This window comes from Callionymus lyra, chromosome 3 (assembly GCF_982586985.1).
Source record: "Callionymus lyra chromosome 3, fCalLyr1.hap1.1, whole genome shotgun sequence".
NCBI lineage: Eukaryota > Metazoa > Chordata > Actinopteri > Syngnathiformes > Callionymidae > Callionymus > Callionymus lyra.
The window spans coordinates 16,412,580-16,438,750 of NC_141820.1; the positions used below are offsets into that span (position 1 = coordinate 16,412,580).

The following is a 26,171-nucleotide window of genomic DNA, read 5'->3' on the forward strand; positions in this document are numbered from 1 at the left end:
ATGAAGTGTTTTTAAGGAAATTGTTGGACAAGTGTCGATGTATTAAGAGTCAAAAGTATGATGTTGTATGTGATACAATTATATTTAAAGATCTAGATCACTTTGTCATTTTATTCAATTTTTATCAATTTTATGTTCTGTTAATTTAAGCTATTTAATTCGATATTTTTAAGGCACATTCTTGCTTCTAAGTTGATTAATTTTATGGATTATTTCTATATTTATAATATTTTTTAATAGTTATGTATTGATTTATACGAAATAAACAATGTAAAGTAGTTTTCATTTAAGCTTGATATCATGTACACGCTCCTCTGGATATTCTAATTCTGCGGCGTCGATCACAGACCAGTCGATGATGGGGAATCGAAGCTGAAGTCTGTCGTCTCCGAAGCATTAGCCAACAAACCGAAGCTAATGTTTCCAAACTGGAGCCTCTGCAGCTCTGGCCTCAAACTGTCAGCTCACCTGAGAACATCAGCGCTGTCTTCATGTCTATTGTTTTAACTGCTTTATTTTTTTATTTTTTTTCTTGAGCCTCCACTGAAATCTTTGTTCTTCAACATTCCTTGTGTCTGGTTGAGTGTCTGTGACGCCGCTGGAGTCTTTTGTCGCTCACAGGTTGACTGATGTTGACTGATGTTGACTGATGTTTACTGATGTTGACTGATGTTTACTGATGTTGACTGATGTTGACTGATGTTTACTGATGTTTACTGATGTTTACTGATGTTTACTGAGAGTGTCGTGGAGACTTTTCAAGGATCTTCTGTTGAACGACTGCAAACCATCTTCCATTGTTTTAGGTGTTTATCATTGTGACTATATTCTTTAGGATCTTCTGAAATATAGTTTAAATACAGTTAAAACATTTAAGATTTGAGTAGAAAATTGTTGGAATACAGTTAAAATGGTTAAATTACAGTTAAAAATGGTTAAATTGCATTTTTAATTGTTTGATTAATGTTGAAAATAGTTTGATAACACTTTAAAATAATTAAATTTCAGTTAAAATGGTTAAATAACAGTTAGAAATGGTTAAATTACATTTTGTAATAGTTTGATTAATGTTGAAAATAGTTTGATAAGACTTTAAAATGATTACATTTCAGTTAAAATGGTTAAATAACAGTTAGAAATGGTTAAATAACAGTTAGAAATGGTTATATTACATTTGGAGATTGTTAGATTTAAGTTAAAATTGGTTCAATTATGGTTGAAATTGTTAAATAACAGTTAAAACTTTGGTATCATCTGGAAATTGTTTGAATACAGTTGAAAATTATTTTAATTACAGTTAAAATGTTTAAAACTCCATTTAAAAACTGTTAGCTTAAAGTCGAAATTGTTTGATTAAAGTTGAAATTGTTGGAATGCAGTTAAAACGTGTTAGATTGCAGGTAAAAATGAATTGACTACAGTTGAGAATTTGGTTGAGTACTGTCTACGATCGTACATGTATGATGTAGACGAAACAAAAATTGATTGTATAAAACATACAAATATAGCGTCATAAAGCAAAAGATGAGATTTTCTAACAAACTCTCAGGCTATAGTGTCACATATCAAAGGAAAGATGATGGATTAATACAGCATTTTGATTTTTTTTTGGTTGTTTTCTTTGAGATTTAATGAGGATCCACAAAAGCTTCTGTAAACTCCGAGCTTGTCAACCTTATCTCTCCGATGGTCTCCACGATCCCAACACTCCTTGACTCAGTGCCAAGTACACACTCTCTCGGTGACATCATTAAATCTCAACGACCATTCTTGGTATTCATGCCTCGTGACTCTGGTTCAGCATCGGGATCATTCGTGAAGGAGATCCGTGGTTTTCGTCTCCTGTTGCCTTCGTCCCTCGGACCCCGTCTGGTGGCTCTCTTACCACTTGTTGCTAGGCAACAGCGAAAGCTCCGTCCCCAAGAATGTCATCGAGGAATCCTTCGACCCAAACGATAAGATTGTGGTTGTTCGTCAGCAGGATCTTAACACTCGGAGGTAACAGTTCTGAGTGGAGGTGAGCGGGTGCACTCGTCCTTCTCAAGGGCCTGTCTCGCCCACCGGTGATGTCATCGCCTCGGGAGGGGGCGGGGGGGCTCGGCGTCGTCGCCGCTCCTGCACTGATGTGTGTGAAGAGGAGGTGGGTCACGGTGGGAGCTGGAACGATGGTCTTAGAGGCGAGAAGATCTGGAATTCTGCCGACAAAGACGGCTCTGAAGAGATCATTGTTGATGATGGAGCCGTGAGAAGGACTTCAGAAGAACCTGCTGGAGGGAACGTGAAAGTGCACCTTGAGTTTTAGGAATTCAAACTTTCACTCATTTTCTCCTCGACCTCACGTCGACCAATGGTTGGGATATTTTCAGAGTGGCGTCCATCTTGTATCGACGCCTCAAGATGAGAAATTGTCGGGAATAATCGTAAACAAGACTATAGTTGAAGCTTGTTTGTAGCAGAAGCTAAAAGGCTAACACGCTACACAGACAGGAAGTACTCCAGGGCCAAATGTCCCAAATCATGCACTTCTCCGAGTGCACTGGTTTATAGTGCACATGGAGACAGTGCACGTACTTGACCAGTGTGCAAATTTCGACAGATAGTACCGTCTCAAATCAAACACTGTCGCTCTGGACAGCTTCTTCTTCTACTACTTTTTAGCGCTGATCGCTACCGGAAGTTGGAACATTGTCGCACACTTGACAGCACTTTTCACCGATTGAAACAAGTTATTAAGTTGTGTTTCATTGTGTTATTGTGAGCCAATGACTTTTATGTGGCCCGTAAGTGCAGTAAAATAAAAAGTTTAAATGAAAGACTGGCTGATATGATAGATATACAGTAATTGAAGGTATTATAGAAAGCCAAGATAACAAAGGTCAATGACAAAATTTCAAACAAAGATGTAACATAATTTGTAATGTGTTTATTTTAAAATGAAGATACTGATAGCCTGAAATAATTTGAAATTGGAACTGATATTACATTTGTTTGGTGTCTTTTTAGAGGACGACCATTTTTCTAGTCGTCAAAAGAATATACAGTTAACATTTTGGCCCGTCCTACCATTACATTTGACAAAAACACACTAAATTTAATACATAAATATATTATTTAAAGATTTTTTTACTTGATAAAAACATGTATTTGAGAAAATTCATCACAAAACAAGTAGGCAGCTCATTGATCTATATAAAAATGAATAATCTTATTAACAGTAAGTTTCTAAATGTTGGTACTATTGAGATATTTGCGATTAGAGCCTCAGAAATATTCAAAGGTAAAACTAGTCTCATCATTCTTTATCTGCTCAGTATAAGAACGAAGTGATGGGTGTCGTCAGTCTCTTGTGAGTGACAAGGAAAGTGGCTCGTGATTCTTCAGCCCTCCGACACGACTGCGACCCGCAGTGACCCGGAAAATTTAGCTTCGAGGCTAAAGCTGAAAATATGCCTTTTAGGACCGAATGTTGGAAGGAGCTTCTGAGCCGAGTTCATGTCAGCGTGACACCATCTCAATATCCAGCGTTTCTCAGCTCAGACTGTCGCAGATAAACACGCCAACTGTTTCCTGCTTGTGGCTTAATGTCACGTTCTTATAGTGTTTCCACTTCGACCTCTACTTCCTGTCCCTGGTATCTAACACTGGACCCAACTCTGAGTGAGTCTAGAAGTGAATGTGATGCCACCAGAGCTTGTCCCGTCTTTCATGAACCACTTGTCACTTTAAACCTTGTTCCCCGGCTGATGAGGTATCATCATACAGTGTCTTCATTTTGAAAGACCACTAGATCGCTCCCTAAAAGTTATAAAATGAATTAATTCCTTTGTTTAAAATATCCGCCCATTGAGAGGTAGCACTAGAAGATTCGTTGGTTGATCAGCCAGATGTCAATTCAAGCTGATTTTGTGAGTAATGACTAAATGTTTAGAATTAAAACTGAGTCGGCAAATGTTGTTTTATTTTGAAAATTCCCTCTGACGCACTTTACTTTTATAACTCATTTCCTGCCTGAAACTTTCAAATCAACGTGAAAATGTTGCTTTCTCGTTTGAGTCCACTGGTGGATTTGCATAAATAACATTTTCCAAGGGATCAAAAATAATGTTATTTTATTGTGAGTCGGGGGGGAACTGTCCCAATTTTATTGCTCACCCAATTGTTTTAGGTTCAGATTATATTTTATGTTTTTCATAGTTATTTTTTTGTGTTTTTTTTAATCTCAGTAAAGTGTGTTTTAAATAAAACATTTAAACTTTTTTTTTTACCAATTAACATGCAAATATTCATTGTGTTTGTTATTTTACTCATAACGTCCTCTGCAGCTAAAGGAAAAACAAAATCCCGTAAGATCCTGGCAATCACTGAGGACGAGAGGATACAGTCGACTCCGGCAGCTTTTAAAGCTGATGTTTGGACATAATATTTTGTTTAGAAAACAAATGAAAGCAGTTACGACTTCGCCAAGAGTCATGTAGTCTGTAAATTCAACACCAGAGTCAAGTACTCGGACAATACTACAAATATATCATTGTTACTACAGTTTTACGATATATCGTATCACTGACCCTGTATCTTGATACGTATCTTATTGCCAGATTTTTGCCAATACACTGTCCGAATTGTAGCACCATATTGTAGCTGTCATGTTTATCAGTATAATTCTAATAATACTATAAAGTAAAATGGTGATATACATGATACAAGCTTTACTAGCAGCAAAGTAATAACAACTAATATTATTCTTTGCACATTCAGACGACTGCAGCCACTTGAGTTTAAGCCTTTCTAAAGTGCTCCGGATTGATTTCCAGTTTCTGGCTTAAACTGCGGTGTTTTGTGTAATTGTGTTCTCGGGCGGGTCACTGAGGGGCGAGCGGAGCTAATCACTGGTAACGTCGGTGGCTGAATATTGATTCTTAAGAAGGGGCGAGTCAGGAAGGAGAGGATCTCCTCGCAGGACTCACACAAGTGTCCTCGTCAGATCGACACTTGAGGAACCTATGGCTCCGGCTCAAGACTCGCTTTCTGAAAATCCCACGAGGGGTTCATTAGCGACACCCGAGTCGGTGGTTTTTGTTTGTACTATTGCACTAATTTGGACCTCGCGTGTCAGGAAATGAGGTCAGAGACGAACTCTCTGCTGTTAATTGCCTGACACACTTTGTCAGATGCAACCTTGTTAGAGTTAGTGTTCTCGACGATTCATCTCGGAGTGTCCGGCTCATGACCTTCTCATCCGTGTGAATAGAAACTGAGTCGGTGTCCATACGAGTTGGTTTTATATGTGTTTTAATACCAAACTTGATGTTTTTGTCTTTATTTATTTAATTTTTTTTAAATGTGATGAAATATATATTTTACCAAAATTATTTTAATAGTTGTTTCCTTAAATTAAAGTGTGTTTATCACTAGTTTTCTTAGTTTTTAACTCTCTATTATTGTGTCAAATACCATTTTTGTTATAGTTTAATTTCTACTATTACTGCGTTGAGTTTAAAAGTTTACGCCGTAGATTCAGAGTAGTAAGTGCAGGTTTTCGTTCCTACAAATAAGCAGAACCAATGAGATGTCAATATTAAATAAATACATTTTAAAAACTAAAAGGTTTAAAATACCAGGGAAAAAAATTGATACATTTTTTGGAAACATTTAAAAAATATATGATCATAATAGTACCTTTTTTCTCCCTTAAAATTAGGGGTTCTTAGTAGAGTATGGTAAGAATATTTTACGTGATACATTTTAAAACTTTAAATCAAAATGTATATTTTGAAAGAAATAATAATAATAATAATAATAATCATGATATAGTAATATCCATTGTTGACCAGGCCAGCATTTATTTTGCAGCTAGGTTAGCTTAGCAACGTGAAAAAAGTAAGTTTACTTTTAACAAACCGAAACAAGCCTGATCTCAGCTGTTTGATGACACAAATTCTGACCTTGTCAAAACTTGAAGTCAAAGACAAAAATGCAGCGACGGTATCGAGAGCGCGAAGAGAACAGCTGCCGACATATTTCACGTGTTTAAATTGCTCAGCGGCACAACTTGTTTTTCACTTGATCGTGGAATAGTTGCTCGACGACATGCTCCTCGTAAACCTTCACATGCGGAGTAACGTGACAGACTGAGCTCTTCTATTCCTGACATAGTTGAAGTTGAGTTTCGACCTGAACTGTCTACACCTCTAAACGTGTCAAGAACACGACCTTCATCAGCTCAGCTGCACTTGAGCTTCTTCTTCTGAGCTCCGGCGTCGACGAGAGGTTCTCTTGTAAGTCGAGCAGATCTGTGACGACAGGAGAGGAAGATTGTTGCAGTAAATGAAGTCTGAAGGTCAGAGATGTCAGCGATAGTCAAGAATCTGAGGTGATAGACATCGAAGAGTAGAATTATTTCTACTTGGTTTGCCTTAAAGAAAAATGTATTAAACAGACACAACAAGTGATTAAAATTGAATGTGATTATTCCTTTATTTAAAAAAGTCATAGAAAATTATTGAATACAATATATGTGTAATGTGACTAAAAATAGTCTCATGAACTTCAACAACAATTAAACTTGACTAAAATAGTCACAATAACTGACCAAAATGATACTAAAGTACCCTCTGGTTAACTTAAACAAGACTAAAACTTGATCAAAATAGTCACAATAACTAAGTAAAATTATACTCAAATACACTCTGGTTAACTAAAACTAAAATAGTCACAATAACTGACTAAAATGAGATTAAAATACACTCTAGTTAACTTAAACAAGACTAAAACTTGAATAAAACGGTAACAAAAACTGACTAAAATGAGACTAGACTACAGTCTGGTTAACTTAAACAATACTAAAATGGTCACAATAACTGACTAAAATGATACTAAAGTACACTCTGCTTAACTTAAACAAGACTAAAACTTGACTAAAATAGTCACAATAACTAAGTGAAATTATACTCAAATACACTCTGGTTAACTTAAACTAAAATAGTCACAATAACTGACTAAAATACAGTGTCATGGAATTAAAAACCCAAAAAAATCTTATAACATATGTTGTGAAGAGAAAGCAAACGTTGATTCTGACAGAATCATTTGACAAAAAGACTTCCCTATAGACTTAACATCCCTGCAGTGTCTGAGCAAAGATACACTATGGTGACCCGTGGTCGGGACCTTGGCTGACATCCTTCTTGCCGACTGTGAACTCGAATATTCAACTCTTTTTAATCCTGTTACATCACAGTCGAGTAGCGAAACCCTCGCTCTATTGTGGCGCTGCTGTGTTGCTAACAAGGCTCATGTTTGGTGCTCACTGGTGCCCGAGGTCAGAAGAAGGGCGGCGAACGCCCGGCAGGAGAATAGATTCATTCATATAGAAGAACACAGTCAGACAATGTCATTCTCGGCCCACCCCCCCACCACCCCGCCCCGATACAAAGAGAGCTTTGAAGCCCCCGATCTACAGTCTTGTTCGCCCCGTCTGACCGCGATGACCTGGCGTCGGATTGGTCGAACATCTTGAGCGATATCACGGCTCGAGACGTGTTTCCATAACCGGCCGCTGAAGTGTGGTTTTCACAAGCGAGCGGCGAAGCTTTCTCCGCGGGAGATGGATTTGCATGACCTGGACGAGCGCAGCTGAGGAGAGTGAAGTGAGCAGCTGTGACAGAAATGAGAGGCTGTGTGCGGCACCTGTGCTCACTGTAGCCCAGCGAGCTGCACATGAATAGGCCTCTTGTTTCAGGCTAATGTCCAGCGAATTCAAGTTCCCGTCTATAGCTGTTGCATGTCCAGATCCCATCCAGAGTGGGAGAGACAAGATGACACACACTATGAAATAAATTATTTTTGTGGAGCCTATGAGCACGAAAAAGGACCACAAGGATTACATAACGGGTCAGAGAACTGAATTATTGCCTTCGTCTATAGATCTTTTTTACAAGTAGAAGAGTTAAGACGGGCATAAAAAATGACTTCTCTGATTTATTTCATTTTCATTTAGACTGAGCTATCTTATCTGAGAAAACTATTATGAGAAGAAATATGGTTTGGATTCCAAATGCATAAAAAAACAGCGAAAATGATATGTATATTTTTAAATATCTACTTATCATCTTTGAACCCTATGAAAAAAATTGCTAGTTGTTTTTACTTATACATGTCTTGTATTGTTTTTTAAATTAAATATTTCTTTAATTGTTAGGATAAGAAGGAACTCAAATCATTACTACTTATTACTATGTAGTTATTGGAATTGAATACTTTGTTTCTATTTTTTTTCTGCACATTTTTGCTGAAATTCCTGCGATTTTTTATTTTATTATTTTACACTGAAAATGTCCCTTAAAGAAGAAAACTTTGCTAAAGTATGCGTTGAAGGATCCACAATTTTGCTTTTAGACAAAAATGCATTATTACAAACTACCAAATCTTTTTAGTATATTTTCCTTATTTTAAGTGAAAAGGTGTCGTCCTACTTAATATTAGACAAAACCCAAGAATAAGATACAAAGTAAGATCCTGGAGCTTGTTGTTGGACAACAACTTTCAGTCGTGAAAACATGTTGTTCTGGGTCATGTCACAAATGAAACAAGCTTTTTTTGACAAGATTAAAATGAAATAATCTTAACAAAAATCACCCAACTAGGTTAAATCACAGAGTATAGCTTCTTTAGACGTTTTTCTCTAGGTTTTCGTGTCATAGTAAGATTAATACTGAGGAAAATTAGCCTTTTTTCCTTTTACTTAAGGGATTTTTTCTGCTGTTTACGATAAATCATCCAGGATTTGTTTAATAGAAACTGAACACAGTTGAGGTGATGACTTTTAACTTTAAATACCAGTTTCCAATTCAATATTAATTAGGAAGTTGATCTATATCTAGAGGAATGTGAAAAGAAAATTAAAAAAGTCACAATACCAGTGCAGTATAGCTGTTAATCTGTACTTAATATAGCATATTCTCTCTATTAGAATCCAAAATGAACATAAATATTATATATTATATAAATTACATATTTTCAGAAAATATTTTTAATAGAATTTTCTAATCACAAGCAAAAAAAACATTGTTCTTGAGCATTTTCTTCTCAAATCAGTTTTTCACAGGAGCTAATTTTGCCCGACATAAGAGATTTAATCTCTCCTCTACTGTAATAATCTGTCATTCTGTCTGTTATGAAAGTGTCTCGTGGATTAGTATCTCGGTAAACCTCTGTGGCCCCGGGAAGAGTCAGAGTGGGAACTTCTCGCCACGTTATTTATCCTGGCAAAACCAAAAAAAAACTCTCTTGATCCACTGAGTTGAAACTGGGGCACACATTCAGACCAAAAATAAATAAATAAAAAAAGAAGTTTAAATAAAGCCCACAAAGGATTTGGATCCTGAGACACTCGGACAGATTGCTGGTACTTTGGCTCGCTCTGCCCCGGACTCACAGCTGGAAGTAACAAACACAATTTGTGTATTACATAATCATATCACAGTATCTCAACCACACTGGAAAACACCGCGGGCGCTCCCCTCCCCCACCCTGGCAGGGCATCTGGACTAATATGGGCACGTCGTGCCGTGGATGCGAAAGGGTATCATCAAAATGCAAAAAAGCGCTGACGGAGGAATCCGAGCAGCCATTTCTTTTTTTTTTAACAGCTGTCCTGGAGCAGCGAGACTTGCTGCTTACGAAGGACGACTGATGCACGGATGCAACGCACAGCAAATTTCCTAATGCGTGCACTTAGACGTTCAGTGTGTCAGAGACCTCCTCTCGTCTGCAGCCCCCCCGCTAATACAAGACCCACCATGCGGTGTCTGTTTGGTCCACTTGCCAAACCGGAGCCATATGAAAAAAAAAAAATGCAAGAGTCTCTGATTTGCGGAGATGTTGCTATGCTTTGCTAATCGTCAGTTTTGTCTTAAAAGAGTTTTTTTTGGGGAGGAAAATGTATTTTTGTCAACTACAGTTGCATCGTTGATCTAATCCGAGTTGAAGGTTGATATGGATTTTGTGCCTGAGCTGACAGTTTTCTCAAGATGTTTTTCTTCAATTCTGTCGTAGCTTCTTACTTGAGGATACAACGTCTCTTTTTTTTTTTTCCAGAGCTTTAATCTCCATGTTTTTTTGCGCCTTCAAAATCCCAATGGTGAGACATCCAGGGGCAACTTCAAACGTCTTTGCGACGCGTCGAGAGGCAGATCCTCGACAAGAGTGATATCTGAGTCGAAGATAATCCAACACTGTTGTATGTTTTTGTAGTGGATAGAAAGCTAACATCACCAGAGCATGTTATTATACTTCAGTCGGTTCAGTTTCCTCCTGGAGATACTTTTCAACTGAATGTTTGATCCAAGACGTATATATATTGACTACAAATACTAATACTAGATCCAGTACCAGGCCCGGCTATTCAAGAAACTTGCCCTTATATCATAAACAACTTGTTAAAAAGCTGTTAAAACTGTGGTTATCTTGCTGAACTACCGGATGTTTTTATTGGTAAAGGCTGAATTTTACGGTAAGCTTTTATCCGTGCAGGCTTTTCCTTGATTCTCTGAGACTCCTGTGTTGGTCTCGCTGGTGTCGCGGGTCGTTTATTCGCCGCTCCAAGTCAAACAAAATACAAGCTTTACGATCGTGACCGGACACACTTTGCCCCGGCGACTGTACGGGTCAATGGTCCCGGCCCCTATCTGTAGAAACATCGCTATATTTAAATTCTTGTCCGGGGGGTCGTCCCTTTCCGGCCAAATGGTTCTTTCAAGTTCCCTGTGTCCCGATCCCCCGTAGAGAGACATCCTGATTTGTTTTCTTGTAATCCAATCATTCAAATGTTCTCGGGTGGGGGTTTCCGTCTTTTTAGTCTTGCTTCGTTCTTTCTTTGATCTACGATTTAAGGTGGGATTTGCAGATAAACAGCTGTTTTAAATAACCGGTGTTGTATCTCTAATTCTGATCCAAGCTTGTCTTGAAACAGTGTAAATCAGTCTGGAGTGAAATGTTGATTGTGAATGTGTATTCAAACGTTTAAGCTCTTAGATGAAGCGAGTAATTTATACTTTATATTTTGATTATATTTTAACATTAATTTAAGTATGGCGTATACGTATAGTGTTTAATAATTTTAATCTAACAGAACAATGAGTATCAATTTTAGATTTGCTTAAAATTCAACAGGAGTTAGTAATGGCTGGACATTGTTCCTACAATCTGAATCTAAGGACATTTTTTATTGAATGTCGCTGATGTGTAAGTAAGAAATATTTGTGTCACGCAATAAGAAACGTGTTTTCAGGCATGTCCGGGCTCGCCCGCAGAGCCTCCACCTAGTTGTAAAAATACCTCGGAAACGTACACGGCGATACTTTTGAACTGAAAAATGTCTGATCCAAGATGTCCTTCATCACTTTCTTAATTTAGAAACAATGAAGATCAATGTAGAATAACTGAAACCAAAATGAAACGCAAAGTTTCTGTCTTGGTTTATGTTGTTTTTTTGTTTTTTTGGCGGGAACTGGTTTAGCATGAATCAAAATAGTATTGTGTTAAGCCCCTCCCACTTCTGGTAGTTTCACTTCAATTGATATTCTGTTGTAATTTGCTTATTAGGCCATTAATCATATTTAAGTTAAAAAAAAAATGTAAGTATTGTCCTCCAAAATAAATCCACAAGAATAATTTATAATAATATATATTATAATAATAATTATAATAATTTAAGGGTTGAAACCTGTTATTAGAGTCGCCCCAGGAGTTGGTTTCTCTCAGCTAAGGTTAGGGACCGTCATACAAATACTAAGGATGGTCTATAAATGTTCAACACCAATACAACAAGTGTTGGATGATAACATCTGAAACTGATGCCTCTCCTCTGTTAGTAATACAAGCTGTTTATCATCATTTTCTGTGTACTTTAAAATTCCAAATTTACCAACAAATCTTCTGTGTCCGTGGACAGCTCTTCGACCGAGTGAGGGAGGACGACCCCGACTTCCACCAGAAGATCTTCCCCATCAGCAGCGAGCTGATGCAGCCGGGCCTGGCCATCAGTCCCGAGGATGCGGAGAGGCTGACCGCCTGCATCAACATCGTCTTCCACTGTGCCGCCACCATCCGCTTCGATGAGCCGCTCAAGTAAGCATCGCTCTTTCCCTTCGACCCTGAACGCATCGCACCCATTACTTGGTTTAAAAATAACTCTTGAAATCTTGCCGAACATTGTGGAACCGCGTGTGGTTATATATGGTCTGCAGCAATGATGCTGAAAAACAAAAAAGAACTATGAACTAGTTCATTTTTGGACCGGTGAACTTCTGGATTACAAACTATTTTCAAAACATTGTGAACTGAACTTTATACTAGTTCACATAGAGTTAGTTTAACTCGCCATTGGCGCAAAAATACATTTAATGTTCTGTAATGACTGGTTTTATTTTGAACACTCATGACTCATGTTGTTAAAAAGCTGTTATTAAGATGATCTTCAGTTCGTAGGTTTGTCTGGATGAACCAGCCCAGAGAGTCTGAGCGTCAGGTGACCACCAAACTGCTTTACAGCAGTGGGTCAGAAATCGTGTTTTCATATTAAGTACTGAGAGACTTTTGAATTTACCAGAAGGATGAAACCAGAAACTGCCACAATAAAAGCCTTTATCTTGTTTTTTTTAACAACTTTCCTGACACTAGTTTAAATACTTTTGATTGGGATTCTAATGTGTGCACTGCATGAAGTCTTAGTATCGCTCTATAGACTAGAAAATGCTTATCTTAAAACCTTTTTAATCCTTAATTAATGTATCAATACTTGTTGGGTTGATGAAGCTTCATGAAACAGTTGATATCATTTAAAGAACAAAGATGTTTTCTGTTGATAAATGCCAAATATGCTTTGATGTGTTGATGAGGATTCATGAAACAGTTGATGAGGTATCGCGATACAGTGTCTTCACTTTGAAAGACCACTAGATGTCACTCTCTGCTTTATAATCTTTGACTCTGATCTACTATTTTAATAATACCTGGCATCATTTTCAAACAGAGAGTGACATCTAGTGGTCTTTCAATATGAAGACACTGTATCATGATACCTCATCAACTGTTTCATGAAGCCTCATCGACACATCAAAGCATATTTGGCATTTATCAACAGAAAACATCTTTGTTCTTTAAATGTTTAAGGGTTTAGTAAACGATTCAAGATATGGATGATTGGAAAAAAAAACAACGAATAATCAGTTCTATCATTCATTGGTAGCAGTACAATGTTTTAAAAAACAGTTTTTTAAGTTTTATTCTGTAACTTTACTTCATTTTACTTTGTATGAATATATATATATATATATATATATATATATATATATAAGATGGCAATCATATCAAACATTTTTTTGTTTTTTGTGGCATTAATGAGACAGTAGTACAACCGGTAAAAAAAAAAACCTGCTACTGACTGCAGGATCCAGATGGTAATCCAGAAAGCCACCAAAATCTTAAAAAGAATCCCAGGAAAAACATAACCTCCTTGATATATTTCCCAAGATAAACTGTTCTTCAGTCCTGTGTCAGTCCTCTACTGGGACCCAAAAATCAAGACTTTTGAACTCTCTTGAAAAGTCTCTCTGACTCGCTGCTGTATAAACAATGCTGGGATGTTTAAATATAAATCATGTCTTGTTTGACAGTCGAGACGCAGACCGGGATCTTTTCAAAACACCTCGTCTAGTTTCGGTCGTCGGCAGCTTTTAGTCCTTCTTTTTTAAATTAACTTAGTCTTCTTTTTCTCTCAGCTCGTATATATCAGTCGGCTGTCGTCTGACGCCCACACCTTCCAAGCTGTGGAGAGTCTTAAGAGTGACTATGTAGGATTAGGTGTAGAAGTTTCTTTTTCGCAAGCCTGGTTGAAAAGTACCAAAAAGAAATTCCGATTTAAATCTTTAAACATTTAAGCCACCTTTCCTTGACCTTTGGAGTCAAACTTCTATGAGAAAGGTTTTTTTGTTGTTGTTTTTTTTAAGTCCTTTCTTGGTGGTTCACGACTTATTTATGAGGCGTGTAGATGGTGGACTCTCAAGAGAACCTGAGCATTGTTGTGTTTTCCTCACACTATCTGTTGGTGTGTGGGAGTGAAGCCGCAAATGACTCGCACATCTCGTCGAGCCTTCTTGCAGGAAAATATGGATGAAATGATCTTTGTAAACGTTCTTTTCACATCACGCCGTATGTTGATGTGGGCGTTGTTTGATGAAACACCTTTAAAGGATGTAACACGCTCTCAACTGTGACCCATCACGAAAATCCCCCCCCCCCCCGCCAGCCATTCAGAAGGGCCACCTGACCACGGGTGACTCAGGTGGACTCGAGTCTGCCTCTGCACCCTCCGTCAGACTGACTTGACGATCACCACCTACACAAAAACCACCTTATCTCTCGGCGCGTCTCATCCGACTTGTTCTGTTGCCGTGGGGACGAAGATAATGGGAGAGAATCGTTGACTTTAAAAGTCAAATTTATGCAGTCATACATCTATTTATCAAAGACAAAAGTTAAATAGGTTTTTTTCCCCTCCTTTCTAAATAAGTAAAACTGTCTCTTTTGAAACAGAAGTTTAGTTTCTGAGTCCTCATTCCTTTAAAATCATGCTCAAACACAAACTCACACATTGGCACAAAGTCTCTAAAAGTTTAAGGTATACAGAACACTAGTCCACAGTCCTCGACACGTAGATGCAAATACACAACATACTGGTAGTAACCAGTCCAGAGCTATTGCTGAGTCAGCGTTATGGTGAGAAGTTTTTTTTTTCATGTACTTAATGCTAGTTTTTCTGCAGGTCATGCACTTTTTTTCTATCTCAACGTCGGTCCGTGAATATAATCCTGACATTGAACCGGTCCGCGGGACAAAAAGGGGGTCAGGGACCCCTGATTTATCAAATCTATGTAGGGGGGGTTTGGGGATGTAGTTTTGGGGAATTTGGGGATTAACAGAATTTGGAGGGTTCAATTCAAACCACTCTACCCACAATGTTTTGAGGAACATCTACCCCACCTTTAAAAAAAAAAAAAAAAATGTTTTAAAAAATACCAAAAGATGTAAATGTTAAAAAACAATCTTGTACAAGTTAAAGTAAAATCATGACGTTCTATTATAATCCTTTAACAGCTTCCTTACGATATATATGATTTTATATTTTTTTAATTCCAATATTTTCATTTAGTGCTACTGTTTAAACTAAAAAATGGAGATCGGACATGTCAATTTATGAAATTTAGGTTTATTTTTCTAACTTTAGTATTAATTCCTCTTTTTTAAACTTCCTAATAAAATGTAAAAATGTTGAAAAAAAATAATAATGTGCAAGAATTATCCTTTAAGGTCAGAAAATGATGTATAAAAATGTAGTTTACAAGGAGCTCAAAGATCATGTGGGTTTTTATTTGACTTTGTGTGCGAAGACTCAAGATGGAGTCGTTATTTAATTGTACTGTGAACACAGAAAAACCTCACTGACAGGAATTTGGACAAAAAATGTATGAAATTTGATCATTTCTTTGTCTATTATATACTCTAAACATGTGTAAAGTGCATTTGAAACGACAACCTTGGAGCTGGTTCAACTGGAAAGGGTTTAAATTGTTACGCGGGCGACGACATTCTTCCACATTAACAGAACATTATTTATAGACGACCACGTTTCAGAACTCGGCAGCAGGTTCATCCTGATCCCAGTCACTGCGAGTCATCGGCGCCAAATGAAAAAAAAAAACACACACGAGCAGGTCGACTAAACTGTTGCTGTCATCGAGGCTTTATTTAACCACTTCGGCCAAACGTGTTGCACAAAATTGTGAGTTTTAGTGAATTGAAAGACTCTCTTAAGTGACGCTTCCTCTGGCTCCCAACAGACTCGCCCTGCAGCTGAACGTGATCGCCACACAGCAGCTCCTCGGCCTGGCCCAGCAGATGCACCACCTCGAGGCCTTCATCCACATCTCCACCGCCTATGCAAACTGCAACCGCAAGTGCATCGACGAGGTCATCTACCCGCCGCCAGTGGAGCCCAAGAAGCTCATCGATTCAGTCGAGTGAGTCGCGCTCTGTGGTTTCTGTGGAATGACCTTGTTTCGAATTTACTTACTGTATCTCCTATTTCTTTATGAGTGACATGTTGAACTTTTGATTTTTTTTCTTTGAGACTGTTCTTGCTTTAGGTGTGTTATGTTTTTATTTTGACTCATTAGGGACTATATTATTTTATTTAAACTCCTATATTGTATTTTCCAGACTATAAACTGCTAGTTTTTCACATGGCTTACACAAGAATCCAGTTTAAATAAATTGACTTTTGGGGCCAAATTTTATACAGTCAAGCAAAAATCAACGAGAAAAAGCCTAAATATAAAGGGAAAAAAAAAATAATTAAATAACAAATGGTATTATTATTATTAAATCTAAATATGCCAAAATTATCATTTTATTGTAACCTTTGTTTGTTTTTTTTAATCAGATACAGTTTTTCCCGAAATATTTTTTAATATATTGGCTTATAACTCTTTGATGATCGACATATACTCAAAGAAACAATGTCCTAAAAACAATACACAATAATGACTAAGGGAAACAAAATAAAATTGTTAGTATATAGATGTACGAGGGCCACGTATATACAGTCAAAGGGCTGCATGTAGATTTTTCTACGTGAAAGGAGGCGCTCTAGCAGGATACAATGAGGTAGACCAGAGATAATGCACTGAATTTCCGAATCAAAAAGTGACTGTAATGCACCGAAAGCTGCTAACAGGAAGACGAAAACTAAAGTTTTTGAACAGTCAATTGATGTTGCACATATCCTCGTGTTAAAAAAACACACAGATGATATGAAGTAGCTTTTAAGTTGAATTAAACACTCCTACAGCTTCAAACCTTTGAATTGAGTGGAGACGGCAGCGTAAAGAACTGAATCCATGCAAAAAAAACGACAAAAGCTAACAGAAGTAAAACAAGCAGACTAGTCTTTTGGTTTGTTGTTGTTTTTTACTGCTGTGTTACAAGCAGTGCTCAGAAACAGGCATTTAGTTAATAGAAAATATGTGTAGCTGCCGTGTGCTGGTACCATAAATAAATATTTATATTTGTTCTCATTTAAAAAAAAATACAACATTTTTAACGTCAACATTTAAACATCTATATGATCTCATTAACGTCCTGCAGGTGGATGGACGATGCCATCGTGCGCGACATCACTCCGCGGCTCATCGGCAAGCGGCCCAACACCTACACCTACACCAAAGCCCTGGGCGAGAGCATCGTGCAGCAGGCGCAGGACCAGCTCCCGATCGGCATCATCAGACCCTCCATCGTCGGAGCCAGCTGGCAGGAACCCTTCCCCGTGAGTCCTCCCGAGGCGGCCTCGAGCGGTGTTTTCGAAACATTTGACTCCTGGATGAGTCGCGGATGATACAAAACGATTATATTTAGCGATGGCTGGACTCTGGTGCGAGAGCTCGGTGAAGTCCAGGGGGATGAGGAGGTCAACACGAGGGCGACGAGAGACAGGAGATGCTGACATGTCAGAGGACGAGTCATGTCCATGTCAGGACCTCAGAGAGTTTGAATGAAGCTTTATTAAGATGACAAATTTGATGGTTATTCGATATTCCTTGTTGGAGGCGGTTTGGTAAATATGAAATTAGTTGTGATCGTGAGTGCGAGACTTTGGCCCCTTGTGTGATTGTTTTTTTGGACACTGCTGACCTACTCAATACTAGTTCCACCAGAAGCTAGATCCGCAACAAAAGAGGTCTACGTCACGACCCATGATAGTTTACAACAGAGACGATGGAAATAATTAATATTAATTTTAATTTGTTTAAAGCAAATCGAGGTGATACAAAAGCTTTTCTTGTGGTGAAGCTCTGGATACATTTTTGTAACTTATTCTTTTGTTTTATAGTATTTATTCAAGACAAAATAACCACTAATAAATAAATTTAAAAAAACAAATGTAAAAATTGAACATTATATGAGCTCTGTAAGTAAGTAAGTAAGTAATTTTTATTTATATAGCGCTTTTCCAGACCAGGGTCACAAAGCGCTTAAACAATCAAAACAATATTCAATAAAATATATATTTTAAAGATCAAGATAAAACTGATAACACAACAGGAGTTCCAGAAAATCAAGGAAAAGCCTGAACAATAAAAACGTCTTAAGATGTTTCTTGAAGGAGTCAGTAGATCATCAAACACAGAGGAAGATCGTTCCAAAGCTTAGGAGCAACAGCCTGGAAGGATTTCTCTCCTCTGGTCCTGAACCGTGTTCAGGAACCATCAGTAGATTCTGATCCACAGACCTCAGAGCCCGAGCTGGGGTGTAAGGCTGGATCAGATCACTGATGTAAGGAGGAGCCTGACCTTGAATAGATCTGAAAGTAAGAACCAGAATTTTAAAGTTGATCCTGAAAGAAACTGGCAGCCAGTGAAGAGTTTTAAGGATCTGAGAAATGTGAGTTCTTCTACTTGAGCAGGTTATTTGAGACTCAGACTAGAGCAACTTCCTGTATCGGTAGTTTGTTATCCCTTGGTTAAGGAAGTGTCGCCTCTTCTCTAGGAATAAAAGAAAGAAAGAATTCTTGAAGTTTTCCAAAAAAACCTGAGAGAGTAAGATAAAGCACCGTTTAGTCGTCAACAAGTGTAGCTCTTGTTTACACACTGCAGGCAGTCCCCGGGTTGTGTTGAGCGAGGGCTCTGGCAGGAGAAGGAAGTTGTTTTTGGCTCCGTGGCTTCCTTGGCAGCTCGTGGTCCGCACTGCTGTGAGGGAAGAGGGTCAGCCTGCTTGTAGGATGTTTTGTCTACAACTCCTCCAGTTTGCTGCAGAATATCGAGTCGCTAGTCGAGTAAACGACTGGATTAATATTACACTTAACTTCATTTCCGCCTTTGAAGGGATCGGAAGTGTAGAAGTCCTTTGGAATAAAAGTGACCATTTCGGTCTTTTCTTTTCAAGGCGGAGTCTTCTCGTTGTTCGGTACAACTTGAACTTCAACTGCGTCACTGTTTTCTGTGGATGTTGTGACACTTTCTTCTTCATCCCATGACCTTCGTCTGCCCTTCAGCTTTGCTATTGAGAAAGGTGCAGTTGAAATTCCAGGAGGAAACTGTTGTTTCAGACTCACACAGTCATTTGAGTGTAGAGTTGGGCCATCAAATGATACAGATACATATACAAGAGAATTTAAGAACAAATATGAACCTTGTCGTTTAACCCACTGCTACACTGTGATGGGACTTTTAAACTTTAGTCATTGCAAACATGCCGGTAGCCTCACTTCCATGAGCCTTAACTTAAAAACTTGAAAAAAAATCAACTTAACTTCAACAAATTCAAGGTATAAAACAAACGTGGCCCGGATTATTACAGTGATAACATAAATTAACACAACAATTGTTGTAAAGGATTGGATACATTTGAAAAAGAGATTTTGACTCCTTGTGTGATTGAGTTTTGAAACCCCTTCGGAAAATGATTATTATGGCCGTCAATACTGAGTCTGGTTCCGCTCGAGGTTTCTGCCTTCTAAAAGGAAGTCGTTTTCCTCGCCACTGCCACGTTGTGATTCACTCATTGTTGAGTTGCTGGGATCTGTTTTTCTTTTCTCCGATTCATTCTTATTAAAACTGTTAAATGTCTTGAGAAAACTTTGTCATAATAATAGACTTTACATAAAATTAAATTGAATTAAATTGAAACTGAAAATAACAGTATAATTTACACTTTTAAACATCAGGAGACACAGATTTAACACATTCTTAGGTGTTGATGACGTAACATTTATCGACTTATTTAATGGTCTTCTCAGTAGTTATATTGATATACCATGTTAAGCTGTTTTAACAACAAATATTTTCATGTCTTAACAAAGTCAGGTTCCACTTTAACGTGTTATAAGTTTATGTTTGTATATAAATGTTCATAGATACACACATCCCATACACAGTAAGCATCATAGTGTATGAATTACAATAAATTATAAAGTTATTTTTCTTTCCGACAGGGCTGGATCGACAACTTCAACGGGCCGAGTGGCGTCTTCATCGCTGTGAGTCGTCGTCTTCTTCTTCTTCTTCTTCTTCTTGAACTTTGACCGTCTTCGTACGTCGTGCTAAGACGTTGTGTGTGTGTGTGTCGCCCATGTCAGGCTGGCAAGGGCATCCTGCGCACCATGAGAGCCAACAATGACGCTGTAGCTGACTTGATTCCTGTGGACGTGGTCATCAATCTCACCCTGGCTGCTGGCTGGTACACTGCCATACACAGGTCAGTGACGCACGAGGCTTCTGTGAGGTCTTCATGGTCTCTGGTGTCCGGCTCGGCCTGGTTTCACTGGTGCATGTAGGAAACACAAGTGGAAAAGTCTCTACAATTTTCTTTTTAATTTTGCACTTGTTTCCACTTTAAATAAAGTTTTAGGACAATGGTGTGCAACTATTTCCTAAGGGGCCACATTTTGTGACAGTGCTTTGTGAGGGACCGTCAAGTCAAACTAACTAAATGAGAAAGAAAGAAGCTAAATATGAAATGAAAACTTCAACAATAAAATGTTGGCTGTCAGAATACAGTTTGAGAGTTTTACTCCGACTCTGTGAGGGCCACATGAATACTGTAAAAGGGCCGCACATGGCCCCCGGGTCGCATAGTTCTGTTTTGGAACATTATTTGTCCTTTTTGTGGGTATTTTAGTGAAAACACTGTCAAATTAAACATATTTTAACTGTAGAACCTTGCATTAAAATATATATAAAATGTAAATAAATATAATAAAATCACTATTTATGTTATTTAGTTTAATGCAATGGCATAAATACACTTTATCTTTACTTAAAACACATTATTTTTCTATTTACTTTAGTACTTATTTGTTTTATTTTTTGCCGTCACAACAGTCACAATATATAAAAATAATGTGGCCCTTGAGAGAATATAAATAGCTTTTCTATTTAGAATAAACTGTGGTAATTGATAGAAAAGTGACTGATTCATTTTAAGGTTTTTTTTTTGTATTTCAATCATATGCAAAAATAAAATACATATTTCACATCAAAATACTCGCTTGTACTCGTGTTCTCATTCATGACAATTGAAACATTTGACATTTGAAATAAAAGTTTGAGGTTTTAACCTTTACCCCAGTCATGACCGTGAGGAATAACTGCATCATAAAATCCAAACATCATCACTCGTGTGGTTGAGCAATGATTGTAGAACGTTTACGGCTCTGACACTGACCTCGTCTGACTTGCCTTTCCAGACCCAAAACTGCCTTGGTCTACAACTGCACAACCGGTGGCATCAACCCGTTCCACTGGGGAGAGATCGGTAAGTTCCATTATCGATCAAAAGTAACCAAAAACATGATGTTTAAAAAGCCCGCTGAGATTGTCTCGGTGCTTATGGACGGTGTCGCCCCCTGATGGAGTTCAGTTGTACATTATGATGACACCACAGATCTGAGATCTTTATGAGATGTGGTCCCAGCGTGGCTCCGGCCCATCTGTCCTGGACAGCGACAAACCGTGATCCACCACATGTGTCGTCCATCCTGATCCATTTACCATGATCTGACTCTTTCATTGTGATGACACTGTCAGGAAGATCTCATGTTAAATCTTCACAATAGTGCTTTTGTTTAGAGGAAATTATCCTCTCGTCTAAAAAAAGGATTTCCTGGTGAGTGGAATCTAAAAATAAAAGCTTCAACTGATTGATGTCGTATCTGACAGAAACACGGCTTGAAATATGCAGAAAAAAAATCCTAAAATAACATTTTGGCTGGTTTACAATGTTTGTTTGTTTTTGTTTTTAGAAAAAATACTGCTTTTATTTTGGCAAGCCAACAGATTTCACTGTTGTTAATGTTCAGACGAAATCTTAAAAAAAATATGAAACTTGGTCGGTAGAGAACTTTTTGTACATAGACACGATTAAATTGAGTAACAGCAGAACATAGAAGGTACAGCCACTCCCTTCACCCACACACACGCACACACCTGCACAGACACACCTTGCATACTTGAGAAAACTGTCGTTGTACAGGTCTTGGTGTCTGCATTCACTGGATTAGTGCCGGAGATGAAGGACAGTTAAAAGAAAAAAATGCATATTTAAATAATAACGTAAAGGAATAGAATAAAAATGTCAGTTTATATTAATAAATAACATCCTTTGATTAGAATTAAGTAAGTAATTTTTATTTGTATAGCGCATAAAAGCACTTAAACAATCAAAACAATATTCAATAAGGACCCAGAACAGAACCTTGAGGGACTCCACACATCAGATCTGCCGATTCAGACCTCATTTGATTGGCAGATACACTAAAACTGCGCCCAGAAAGGTATGATGAGAACCATCAACCTACATACAAACCTTCCGAACTTCACTTCCAAAGATAATTCAATGAAAAACATGGATTTTATTCTAACCATCTTTTATTCGTGCAGGCTTTTCCTTGATTTTCTGGAACTCCTGTGTTGTTCTCAGTGTTATCTTGACCTTTAAAGTATATACTTTATTGAATATTGTTTTGATTGTTTAAGCGCTTTGTGACCCTGGTCTGGAAAAGCGCTATATAAATAAAAATTACTTACTTACTTACTCAATCTTAAAATCATCTTTTTTTTACCTTAAAAACATCTTGTTCAAATGGTCCAGAGTCACGACTGAGGAAGTTGAAAGTCATCCCGAGAACAAATGAACCCTCCACTTCCTGTCTCCTCTCGGATGGAAATGACCAGCAGATGGCCCCGGGCGAGATTATGTGGCAGCAGTGTCTGCAGAGGAAGCAGCAGCCGGGCGTCCATCTCTAATGAAGCTAATGTCAGATATCGACGCATATGTTTTGGATTGTGTCGTCGGTCCAGTGGCTCCTGAGACTCTGACGGGGGGTTTTTTGGGAGCAAAATCCGGGATCTCGCAGCTGGCTGTCACTTCGTATCGGGTCCGAAAGCTACGCATCTGTTGCTATAGAAACGGCCGGGCAGAGTTTGTGTGATGCAATGTCGGTCGGTCACATGGTTGCTCTCGATATCGCCGGTGTCTTGGAGGAAGAGGGTCGTTCCCTACTGTCTGCCGTCGTGAGTCGTTTATGAGAAACTGGTGCGATGATCTGTTGTCCTCGATGTCATCTGATCACCACAGAACCTGAGAGTTTCCGGGAAAGTTTTGGTTTTTGTTTTTCCTGGCAAACACAAAACATTGTTTCTAGAGTTGAACAATGAAGATTGTTTTATACTCAAAAGCAGTTTTTCTTTGCACCATAGACTAATAAAATGTATTTTGTTCACAGATCGACCTCTAGGTATAAACAATAGAAATAAAATTTCATGACCGACATAAAAACGTTTATTGCGTAAAGAATACATGTCATAAAAATGCTGAATCAGCAGAAGCCTTTAATAATTTTGTGTAGTTTTTACTATTCAACTCTAGTTTACAGTTTTATTTTTTGCGTAAACTTAACTGAAACTATCATCTTGAAGTACTGGTCTACGGGCTAATGTTACTTCAAAGACAATCTGATCTGCCAGACAGTATTAATCAATTATTCTTTTCATTTTGTGTGGACTTTAACAAATGCCTCACGGACCGCAATTGGTCCCCTGACCATGGGTTGGGAACCACTGTTCTGAAGGGTAGGAAATTTATGAAGCCAGTATCTTGGGGTCTTGTTCACGAGTGAGTGTAGAGTGGAGCGTGAGATCAACGGGTGGATTGAGGCGTCAGCAGTTATGCAGACGACGCACCGATATGTTGGATAAGGTGAAAAGAGAGCTAAGCCAAAAGGCAAAGCTCTCGGTATACCTCGAAGTTGATTTGTGAACCTGGACTTTTGTGTTGGAGAGTAGAAAGATCTTTAGATACAGATCCATGACTTCTAGGTGATGACTCTCATTTTCCTATTACTGTTATTTGGTGCATTTTTTTATTTCCCCTGTTCTCCTTCCAACCGAATGTTTTCTGCGTCCAGAGCACCATGTGATGTCGACCTTCAAGAGGAACCCGTTGGAGCAAGCCTTCCGTCGGCCGAACGCCAACATCACCTCCAACTATCTGATCTACCAGTACTGGATCTTGGTCAGCCACAAGTTCCCCGCCTTCATCTACGACCTCTACCTGCGTCTGTCCGGCCAGAAACCTCAGTAAGAAAACATAACAAACACATACAACAACAAATCATTCTTCTATGGCGCGTTCACCCGCTGTTGAAGGTGATGACTGAGGACGAGAGGATACAGTCGACTGCAGCAGCTTTTAAAGCTGATGTTTGGACATATTTTGGTTTTTTAAAAACAAATGAAAGCAGTTACGACTTGGTCAAGAGTCATGTGGTCTGTAGATTCTGCAATGACTGAGGACGAGAGGATACAGTTGACTCCAGCTTCTTTTAAAGCTGATGTTTTAACGTTGGTTTCAAAACAAATGAAAGCAGTTACGACTTTGTCAAGAGTCAAGTACTCGGACAATACTACAAATTTATCCTTGTTCCTACAGTTTCATAATATATTTTATAGTTTTCCCTGTATCGTGATAAGTATTGTATCGCCACATTCTTGCCAGTACTGATTCTAAAAACCTCGTCCTCAGGATGATGCGCATCTTCAACCGGTTGCACAAAGCCATCAGCCTCCTGGAGTACTTCAGCAGTCAGGACTGGGAGTGGAACTCGGACAACGTGAGCATGCTCATGGGTCAGCTCAGTCCGGACGACCGAAAGGTGAGACCCCGAGTCGTTTTTTTTTTCAAATCGTTCACTCGTAACTAGACGGAGATCAAAGGTGAAGAAGAGGGTGCAGGCAGGGTGGCGACGACTGCCAGTATCACCAGGAGAAAAACAAGTTTCCAGTACAGCGTTGTGTGGTATAATGACGGCATCATTGGCTCAAAGGGAACAGATTGTGTTGAGATAGAGATGAGAGACGGTTCTGACGCAACCATGGATGTTCTTAACTGGTGTAACCAGATAAACCAGATGAGTTCTGGAAAAGGGAGGTTGAATTTCCGTGGAAACCTCCTGAAGGGAAATGCATAGAAGAGAAAGATGATGTTGTGACCTATACCTACGTATTTGCTACTTAGTCAGCCGTTCACAAACCCTGCAGCAGATCCAGCTTCTTTGTAAAAAAAAAAATTTTTTTAAATGAGTTAAACAAGTTGTATCTGAAAATTAACATCCGTTTAAGTGGAAGCAGCGCAACAAGTTTCTCTAAAATCGCCACATTGAGATGAAAGATAAGATGGAGATGTCACTCACGTATGTGCGTGTGCGTCACACACTAAGAGTTCAAAAGAATTCTTGGAAGAGTCTGGAATTGTGTGTGAAGGTCTTGTAAAGTTTGGAAAGGGTTATCTCTCCTTGTCGTCGGACAAGATAAGAAGAACTTTAAAAAAGAAACAAATGTTATTTTTGCCATGATCTCCAATTCAAACGTACGTTTTTCTAACCAATAGATTGTTAATTCAAATAAAACTTGCTCAAGAGTTGGTATTAAACTACATGAAGTCAAGATATTGAGTTACAAAATGAGTTTTGGAATGTTCTGATAAATATCCACAAATATTTATTTGAGATACATATATTTTAAATGTATTTGTGTTAAAGAATGTTTCTAAAAAAAAAGTCATCGATAATCAGGAGTCCAAGTAGAACAGCCGACATTCTGAGCTTGATATTATAGTAGTTAGAAATCTGAAAAATGTATGTGTAAGTATTTGGAAACGGAGAACCTCGGCAACTCTCTATTAGCTCCATCTCGTTGTTGGAAGCGGAACTGTAATTCAATGTATATTTTCATTTTTTCATATTCGTCATATTCTTCTCTCGTCCTCGCAGACGTTCAACTTCGATGTCCGCCAGCTGAACTGGCCGGAATACATCGAGAACTACTGCATCGGCACCAAGAAATACGTCCTGAACGAAGAAATGTCCGACATTCCCCTCGCAAGACAGCACCTGAGGAAGTAAGTCTGGCGCCCCCTTGTGCTTGTTCGGGTGACACACACCTTCCCGTAAAATTGTCCAGGCAGGTGTTAACGCGTATACACTTGCTTTTAAAATGACATTTAGATGCAGTAAAAATGTTTAAAAAAGGGTATTTATTTGAATGTAATCAAAGTGAAAATAT

General features: G+C 38.3%; 1 protein-coding gene across 1 annotated transcript in view; it reads left to right on the top strand.

Annotated features, from left to right (window-relative positions):
- The window catches only part of LOC148083390 (fatty acyl-CoA reductase 1), a 46,954-nt gene that overhangs the window by 17,935 nt on the left and 2,848 nt on the right, over nt 1-26,171 (top strand). Inside the window, exons 3-11 of the mRNA XM_087786604.1 lie at nt 11,951-12,126; nt 15,897-16,076; nt 17,203-17,380; nt 20,045-20,089; nt 20,189-20,307; nt 21,299-21,366; nt 24,017-24,188; nt 24,634-24,763; nt 25,880-26,007. Coding sequence (XP_087642730.1) covers nt 11,951-12,126; nt 15,897-16,076; nt 17,203-17,380; nt 20,045-20,089; nt 20,189-20,307; nt 21,299-21,366; nt 24,017-24,188; nt 24,634-24,763; nt 25,880-26,007 — 1,196 coding nt within the window. The remainder of the gene's footprint in view (nt 1-11,950; nt 12,127-15,896; nt 16,077-17,202; nt 17,381-20,044; nt 20,090-20,188; nt 20,308-21,298; nt 21,367-24,016; nt 24,189-24,633; nt 24,764-25,879; nt 26,008-26,171) is intronic.